Source organism: Colossoma macropomum, unplaced genomic scaffold (genome assembly GCF_904425465.1).
Source record: "Colossoma macropomum unplaced genomic scaffold, Colossoma_macropomum, whole genome shotgun sequence".
NCBI classification, from domain to species: Eukaryota; Metazoa; Chordata; class Actinopteri; order Characiformes; family Serrasalmidae; genus Colossoma; species Colossoma macropomum.
In genome coordinates this window covers 23,305,659-23,315,013 of record NW_023494784.1, presented here as the reverse complement: position 1 = coordinate 23,315,013, position 9,355 = coordinate 23,305,659, and the positions used below count along the sequence as shown (strand labels likewise).

The window sequence follows — 9,355 nt, the reverse complement described above, 5'->3', positions numbered from 1 at the left end:
GTTGAACTCCACCCATTACGAGATGTTCATATCCTCTTTAAAGGGCTGATATCCTAGATTTTTCTTGAATTTTATATTTCCCCCCTGAGGCCCACTGATGATATTTGCATGGATTTATGTGCAAATAACAGTCATAATTTAATTTTACATGACCATTTTTCATTCTCTCTTTCTTTCCATTATCTCTTAGTATTTTGTTGTTGTGCCTTTAAGACTGATATATGTAAATGTAAACGTGTAGTGTGGCTTATTCGAAAAGCGGTCCAGGCTGAAACACTCTTTATAACTTAAGCATTAATGGGCAGGGGTAAAATGTTATAGGCTGAATAGCGTTGTGACATCACAAAAACAGTTCATTCAAAACGGGCTGCTTTGATATAGAGATTAAACCTACTGGGCAGTGAAAGGTACGATTTACCTTTCACATTGTTTGTGTACCATATCAAACTCTTCACTTCGTGAAAGTGGGGAAAATTGGATTTTTATTTACATGGACCCTTTAAGCAGATGCCGCTATTTGTGGGAAAACAAATAGCAATATATTTCCACATTTCAGCATAAATCGTAGATACGAAGCTACTATCAGTTGAGGGCTGTTGATGGACTGTTGTGATGTTTGCCACTTTGTTTGAAGGCTCTCTGTTCTCTTACATAAACTCAGAGGCTGCAGCTGAACTCATTGGCCTGCGTTGCTGCTTCATCCCAGCATGCAGCGCATGGCGCGTCATTGAAGAGAGACCATGATGGCGGCGGTCGGTGCACCAGAAGTGATTTCACAGCTGGAAAGCGCTGCCAAAGTTTTAATGGTGAGAAATAATGGCGCTGTTTTTTCGTCCGTGGTACTTTAATGTTGTCTGTCGTTAGCCTGGTCATGAATGGCGGAGGTGTGAGGCTGTTTAGTGAGGAAGGCTGGCGGCTGGAGAGCGATGCGTGGCGGACTGCTGTGTGCTCTCCAGCCCGCAGAAACGGCTCAGCCGCCCGCGGTCCCTCCACCGAGAGCCTTAATGGAGGGGGACCTGCCTAGTGAGAAGAAGAAACACACCAAAAACTACGTTCCTGAGCCTCCGTGGCCCGTGTTTACCACCAGCCGTACTCGATATCGACACGAACGGCTCATGAGAAATGTGTAAAGTGAGTAAAGCAGTTTAGGAGGAGCATCCGTGGCTGGTCGGCTAGCGCAGTGGCGGCACGCTGTTGATTCAGTCCCGGGCTCGTTCATGAGTGCGACGAGGCTGAAGTTGGATTTTTATTCGCCAGCTACTTGTTCGAATTTTCCCGTTCCACCTTAAATGGGAAGCAGTTACATTCTGGCGCCATTTAAGGTGGAACGGGAAAATTCGAACAAGTAGGTTAGCTGACTTAAGCTTCGTATGATTGCGCATGTTTTTAACGCAAAGAGTAACCTGGTTCAAACTAGCCAGTGAAAGATAACTCATAATCGCCATAATGTGTCCGATGAACTTCACTGTATGTTGGAAAGGCTCGTTAATTCTCCAGCGGCTGATATAAACACTGGAAAGCTACAGCTAAGTTAGCTGAAAAGTTGGGAGCCGAACAGCGTGGATAGTTGTAGCGTTGCTAACAAAACCAGTGACATGAGCCGCTAGCCTGGAGCTGAGGCTCAGATCAGCTTTCTCTCCTCATGTGATCTTGGTCGATTCCCGCCGTAGATTCTGTACGAGAAACACGTCGTTTATGTAGGTATGATTAACCTCCGAGATCATTATAGTCACTTTGGTTTTGTGAACTGAAGCCCGTCTGTGGTTCTCTGCTCCCTCCATATCGAGCCACAGATGAGGCTTGCTCATACCAGTTTAGGCCCACCATGTTCAAATCAGACCCTTTTTACATCGCAGGTTACTTTGCTAATTAAGAAGCATTGTGCACCTCCCTAAACATTGTTTATAGGGGTGTTTTCGTTCCTCATTGTGGCAAATGAAGGTAAATGTGATACAAATCACTGAACCGATATGTGATTTTACAAAAATATAGTCTACTCCCTCACTAAATGGTCCATTACATTGCATTAAACTTTGATGACGAGTTAAAAGTCTTGAGTAATGCAGACAAAGCCAAACATGCCCGCTCACTACCAGCCATGGCAAAATGTGTACCTGTACCTGAACACTGGTGCTATTTTTTTTTAAACCTTCAAGTATGTAGAGCTCCTATGATGAGTGTTTGGCTTTAAGATCCTCTAGACAGGTGAAATTGTTGCAGAGATTGTTTTGCTGTATGTGATTTGCCATTGGGATTTTGTTTGAATAGCTTTATGTGGATATGTGGACAGTAAGTGTAATTTCTTGTGCTTGTAAAGCTGGAAGAGGATGTATCAAAGCTTAAAAAGGCGATTAATGTAACACTGGCTAAATGATCATTCGGATGATTTTGACTTGGGCCGAATTTGTTCTAAATTACATTCCACTCGTTCTCCTCAGTGGGCTGTTCATAGGGTGTGCTCTATTATAGGGTTTCATGACTGGGTTATTAAAGTGTTTTGTTTTGTTTTTTTTTCTTTACCAAAGCCCAGTAAAAGCTGCAGTGTGACTCTTCCCTTCTTTCCACTTTAATTTTCTTGAAGGTTGTAAACAGTGCATGAAATGCCACAATACCACTTTTTTTCTGATACTGATCCATTTTTTTTTATATTGCTTTAAAATAATTTGCTTTAAAATAAACCTTTTAAGCACTTACGTTAAGATAAGCTTCTAAAAATAGTTTGTCAACTCACTACTTGAACACTACAAAACTGTTTCAGGATAGAATTTTTTTTCTCAGCTGTCTGGTCCTGCGTTTTCTGCTGATATTGGCCCAATACCATCTCAGTACCCAAAAATACCCATACGCCATCTTAAAATAAATAAATAATTAAATAGTTTTTGTTAATACACTGTTTATTAAGGATGCACCATAATATCAGAATATCAGTACCTGCAGATATTTGCTTAAAAAAATACCAGGACAAATGTTTAGATTTGATCAATATATAAAACCAGTTTCTGATGACAGATTTATTGTACTTCAGAAAAGCAGAATGTTTAGGCAACGCTGTGTTACTGTGCTAAAATATCTACTTTATTATTATTAATTGTAACCCTCTAATAAGTATTACATTTATCTGTAATGCTCATCTAGGTGTACCTGGTTCCAGTGTTTACAGTTTACAAATGTTTGTTTATTGGTATCAGCATTGACCAATATGTAAAGAAAAAAAAAAAAATCAAATATCTGTATCGGCTCACAATTCCCATATCGATGTGTCTGTACTATTTAGGCAATATACGCACAAGACGTTGTGTGTTGCTTTTATACAACAGTTCTGCAAAATAAAGAAAAAAGTAAAGCAAAGAGTTCCTGAACAGTGCAGCGGATGCTTTAATATTGGCAGTTCTTTCCAGGAAAAGAGCATTTTACCGTACAGATAAAACTATCGCAATATCATGTTCAACTCACCTTTCTCAGTTCAGCCTGTCTGTAGAATGCCTGTATATTTTATCGTTAAACCTAGCTGTTGTATTTACATTTCACTTAATGCTTATGTAAATGTTGTTAACATAACTTATTGAATAATTATTGCTCCTTAGTGTGTGTATCTGTAAAGATGGACCATTGTTCAACATTATACAGCTAAGATGTTTTTTAACAAATTAAATTAACTTTATTTTCTCTGACGATTTAAAATGATTTAGAGGACACTTTTATTTAGTCATTCACAACAGTAAGTGAATATAACCCTTGATCAAGGACTTTCGTTGTGGCGTGCTCTTACTGGTATAGCTGTGGTGTGCTTGCCTGGAGGAGGAATGGAACATCTCTCTCTTGTGTGTCATGGTAATGTTGTCCATTATTTTCCGTTTGTGTGAGTTTAAAACAAGGGAAATCCCCACTACTGGTGACTACCCATGTAGGACTCTTAATTAATGGCAGAAACATCAGCTGCTGATGTATTGCGCAACCCTAGAAATGATGAGCGTTTGGGAGTGTCAGTGACAGGAAACCCAGAGATGCAGCTGAAACTAGCCATATTTTCTTAACATAATACTGACAGGTGGGTGGGGATTGAAAAACCAACATAAATTGTCTTAGTAAGCAGTTGAACAGCCAAAACAGTTTTAGTGCACCTTGACGTGTATTCTGTAGCTTTTTGGGACTGTACTGGTGGTATGGAGACCATCCTTCCTAAAAATACTGTTTCAGTATTAAAACCATCCCTAGGTGTTCAGTTGAGTTGAGATGTGGTGACTACAAAGGCCAATGTATATGATTGACATCATTTTCATATTCATCAAAACCATTTGGTGACCATTTGTGCCCTGTGAATGAGTGCATTGTTATCCTGGAAGATACCACTCACATCAAGATGGAAATGTTTGATCATAGGATAAAGCTGATCAGTCATAATAATTTTGTATTGATTTGCACATCTAAGGGGACAAGTAAACCCAAACTGTGCAAGCAAATACTCCCCACTGCATAATCGAGGCACCAGACCACCTCACTGTTGGGGTTAAACATTCAGGCCTGTACCATTCTCTTGGTGAATGCCACACATGCGTGGTAAAGAATGAAGAATGATGTTTCTCCACTTATTTATTTTAGTTCTACCTTTAATTTTTCACTTGTCTGTATGTGAAAAGTAAGATTTGATTTAATCAGATCACAGGTTGTCATGCACAGATCATCTATTAGATCCTATGAAAGATTACATGATGACCGGTGTCTTCTTGGTATGTATTTGCCACCTAGCATCAGGGTTTCTATCATGCTGAACTGGGCTTAACTCTTCACAATGTGTATGTGTCTTCAGGTCTGCTGGAGGTTTACGGTGTTTGCACAGTTTAATGTAGCCGTGCACCAAGCTGGACTATAAAGGTTTGATTTGTACAGAGGAAATGTGGTACGTTCCTGTGGTTGGAGTTTGGCTTGGTGTATCTGTCTAGTGGTCAGGTGAAGAGTGTGTCTGTGTGTAGAATTTAAGGGAGAGAGATTTTCACTAATTCACTGAGAGACAGTATGTTGCTGGGTTTTTAATTTGGGGTGGAATGTATTTCTTCCCTACAGCGTGGTAGACTATACTGTCAGTACTCTTCAGTGTTTAAAACTAAACTTTTATTGTAAAACCTGCCGTGTGTATTTGTTTTAATGTTACCTGTATGTTCATGCATGTGTCCTCTGGTTGTTTCAGGCACCGCCGTCCATGGTCAGTACAGAACAGAGGCAACACGCAGAGCACATATTCCTCTCCTTCCGGAAGTCCAAATCACCTTTTGGTGTCTGTAAGCACATTCTTGGTAAGTGTTAGTGGTCAGCTTAAAACATTTCAGATCTGTTTGCAGAGTTTCCCTTTTCAAGGTGTCTCAAGGGATATACTAAACGTAGTCAGGTTGAAATCTGGTTTCACACCGTTGAAACTAGTGATGCACCGAATGAAAATTCTTGATTGAAACTGAAATTCAGGACGCACTCAGCCGAAAAGTGAAACTGAAAACTGAAAGAAAGGGCTCTTTTATATGAAATTTGCCATTTTATTTATGCTTTAAAATTATGTTGGTGCAGCTTCAAAGAGGATATTTCACATGTTGGGAAAGAGATCTGACAGAGAACTAGAAAACTAATTACATTTTAAATAGCTCACTAAATGATAAAAGCTGGAGAATTATGAAAATGTAACAATTCATGGTTTTCCAATGGAATCTAAAACAGCGGAAAACACCTTGGTTTTTTTTTTTAATTATATGAAGCATGCGGCTTGGGAATTCCTGTCTAGCAGGCCGAAGTTTCTCCAGCAGGCAAGTCGCCTTCACTTTAGTGTTCATCATTTAGAAAAGAAACAGCCATAAACCTCAACAGGATCTGGCAAACGCATATATTGCAGGAAAAACTTTCAAATCAAGAGGTGAAACAGTCCATCACCAAAAGATACTGAGTTACTTGGTATGATTTATGTGATTTCTGAGTCTTGTTAAAGCAGGCTAAAAGGTATTTAATTTAAAGACTGAATAAAATACAGCTGACCGTGCCTGTTCAGTTTTTGCTGCAAATAAAAAACGACACTTGCATTACTTGGTCAATGCACACAACAGTTCTGCCCAGCTGCTTAAATCGTGCTGGCACTTCCTTTCAATTTTCTGTTTCATGTATTTGTTATGACTCTTCCTACTAAATTAACAAAATCAGGTATGTTAATTATGTGAATAAAAGAGTAAAGGAAAATATTTTTTCATGTGTAATTTGGTATGGACTGGCAACCTGTCCAGGGTGTATCCTGCCTTCCGCCCAGTGACAGCTGGGAAAGGCTCCAGCACCCCACCGCGACCCAGAAGGATAAGCGGTTTAGATGATGGATGGATGGATGGATGTGTAATTTGGTATCATTGCTATAATCAAGTCACCTGGCATTTTCTCTCCAGTTTTTTTTTGTTTAAGATGAACCAGTCTTTTCTCAATTTCTTGAGTTGAACTACACCATGATTTGCAGCAGTACACATTAGTTGAAGAGATTAAGTTGCTGTAGTATTTTAACATAAACAGAGTTCAATCTAGAGTTAGTTCTCTAACCCAAGAAGTGCTGTCTTTGACTCTGAAATATCACATAGCCTGATAGAATCCATGGGAATTTTTTTTTTTTGCTTCTACAAGTGAGATTTCACTTTTTAACAGGAAGGGGTTTCAGCAGGGTGGTGGATCGAGTTACGAGAAGGGCCTCAGTTGAGACGCATGCATAGATGTTTTGTAGGTTGAAAACTGTCTTGGGTTGGGATCAAATGGAGGAGAATTTAATTGTAATGCTGGAGTGTATATACTGTAATGTCATTTCTTGTAAGTTGTGGGCAGGGATAATACCAGTTTGCTCATGCAGTCAATTTTCTAGAGAAATGCAAAAGAGGAATCAAAACAAAAAGCTCCTTTGTTTCTTAGAGCTGTGTTGTTTTAGGTTCCTAATTCATTGTCCTTTGTGGCTCAGAAAAGTGATAATTTGCGCCCAACGTGGTTTAGAATTTTTATGCATTTTTTTGACAGGGAAAACTGAAACGGTCTGGCTTGAGTGGAAAGGGTGCTGTAGTGCAGATTAAATTATGTATAGAGGCGCAACAGTGCACAAATGTGATACAATGTGTATAACCTAATAGAAAACTTTTAATACAATGGTAAAAATGAAATGGCAATGTTCATATTACAGTAGCTGAAACAAGTGTATATGTCTATCATAAATATTGTTTATAGGATCTGCATATTGCTTTGCAATGCCTGAACATGCGTATCTTGAGCTATGTGTTAACTTAATGCACCTCAGTAGTTCATTTGACTAATGAACTGGTCTGACTCTCTCTCTTTCCCAGAGACCAGTAAAGTGGACTATGTGCTGTTCCAGGCTGCCACAGCCATAATGGAAGCTGTGGTCAGAGAGTGGGTTCTGCTGGAGAAAAACAGTATCGAGTCTCTCCGAACATTCCTCCTCACCTATGTCTTACAGAGACCCAAGTAAGTGCACTGATGCGCGTGAAAACTGATTGTTTCGACTAGCAGGTGCTCACTGGGTCATTGGCTTTACTCTTGAGTTATTCATGTTTTCTTTAAAATGTGCTCATCACCTCTCCTGTGCTTTCTGCTGCTGCAGTCTACAGAAGTATGTTCGAGAGCAGATCTTATTGGCAGTTGCAGTCATAGTGAAGCGTGGCTCCTTGGATAAATCCATCAACTGTAAGAGTATTTTCCACGAGGTCAGCCAGCTCATCAGCAGTGGCAATCCTACTGTGGTAAGAGAGATAAATTCAACCTCTGTAATTACATTCAAGAGAGCATAACGTGTAAAAGTGCTGCAGATTTGACTGATACAGCAGTAATGGAAGTGTGGAAAGTGGAAACTGACTGTTCTGTCCACTAGAGGGTGCCGTGTGTTTGCTAATTGTTGGATGAGTAGCAGTTATTATGCTTTACAGAAGCATTACCGTCCACAGGGGCTTGTAGAACCTTGTCAGTTATTGATGTTTGTAGGGTAAGAGCCCTTTTGGACTTTAATTGTGAATTATGTCAAAAATGGTAGCACTTGCTCCCGAGTGGCGCAACCGTCTAAGCGTTGGCCGTGTCATCAGGAGATCGCAAGTTCGATCCCTGGTGATGCTACAGCCATCCGTAGCCGGGAGTCCGTGAGAGCACAGTAGGCCTCGCTCTCTCTGGGTGGGTAGGATGGCTCCTCTTTCTCCCCCCATCACTTAACGTGATGCTAGTCAGCGCAGGCGTCTATTAGTTGACGTAACAGATCTGGCGGTTGGCGCTTTCCTCCGAGCGCGTTCGGCTATCCAATGACGTTGCGTGAGCGGCAGTTCGAAAAGATGAGGTGGCGCTTCACAGGTCTCGGAGGAAGCCTGTGCTAACCTTCGCCTTCCTAGCGTTGATGGTATCGTGTGATTGGGGGAGTCCTAACTAGCGGGTGGAATTGGAGACGACTAAATTTGGGGAGAAAATTGGGTAAAAATCCAAAAAAAAAAAGAAATGGTAGCACTTAGAAAAATGCTGTGAATTACATTCCAATAAACAGATATTTACTGTGAGTTGAGCCAATATCTTTTAATTTTGAGAGTTATGTCCATGTGGAGAGACAAGTCACCATGAAAACTTTGCTTTAAAAGAAGGTCTTAGAAAGAAACTCTTTTAAAGCCCCTGTCTGCTCATTTTTATGAGTTTCTTCTAACTATTATCTATAGCTTTTGTGATGTCTTTACAGCGAGCTGGCAGAGAAAGAATGCTGCTTTTCTGTTGAGAGATTTTTTTTTTAACTAATAAACCACACTCAGTAAAACAGAACAGTGTTTAAACTTTTGAAGTGACTTTTTCACTTTAGCAAACGCTGGCGTGCTCCATCCTGACAGCTCTGTTAAGTGAGTTCTCCAGCTCCAATAAGACCAGTAACATTGGCCTCAGCATGGAATTCCATGGCAGCTGCAAGCGTGTCTTTCAGGTCAGTCAGCTCTTCTGTTTCCTAATTTCCTGATTAATACTTTGTGTGTATTACGTTAATGTAATATATGTGTGAATTTGTTGTAGGAAGATGACCTCAGGCAGATCTTTGTACTCACCATGGAGGTTTTGCAGGAGTTCAGTCGCAGGGAAAACCTCAATGCCCAGATGTCGTCTGTATTCCAGCGTTACCTAGCACTGGCCAATCAAGTGCTGAGCTGGAACTTTCTCCCACCCAATCATATCCTTTTTCTGAGAAGATAGCAGCTGCTGCTCATCATTCCGTCGACCCTGAAAGTCCCGCCTCCCTTACTGTTGCTTTGTCAATCAGACTTTCAGCTCAGGTCTTGTGCTAACAGACTTAGAAGTTACATAGCAGTAAAAGTTAGTAATCCAG

At 40.4% G+C, this 9,355-nt stretch overlaps 1 protein-coding gene across 1 annotated transcript in view; it reads left to right on the top strand.

Moving 5' to 3' along the window:
- Nucleotides 1–704: 704 nt before the first annotated feature.
- xpo4 (exportin 4) overlaps nucleotides 705–9,355 on the top strand; it is a 36,532-nt gene continuing 27,881 nt past the window's right edge. The window contains exons 1-6 of the mRNA XM_036558893.1: nucleotides 705–806; nucleotides 5,186–5,291; nucleotides 7,341–7,482; nucleotides 7,619–7,757; nucleotides 8,843–8,959; nucleotides 9,046–9,199. Coding sequence (XP_036414786.1) covers nucleotides 741–806; nucleotides 5,186–5,291; nucleotides 7,341–7,482; nucleotides 7,619–7,757; nucleotides 8,843–8,959; nucleotides 9,046–9,199 — 724 coding nt within the window. The 5' untranslated portion in view covers nucleotides 705–740. The remainder of the gene's footprint in view (nucleotides 807–5,185; nucleotides 5,292–7,340; nucleotides 7,483–7,618; nucleotides 7,758–8,842; nucleotides 8,960–9,045; nucleotides 9,200–9,355) is intronic.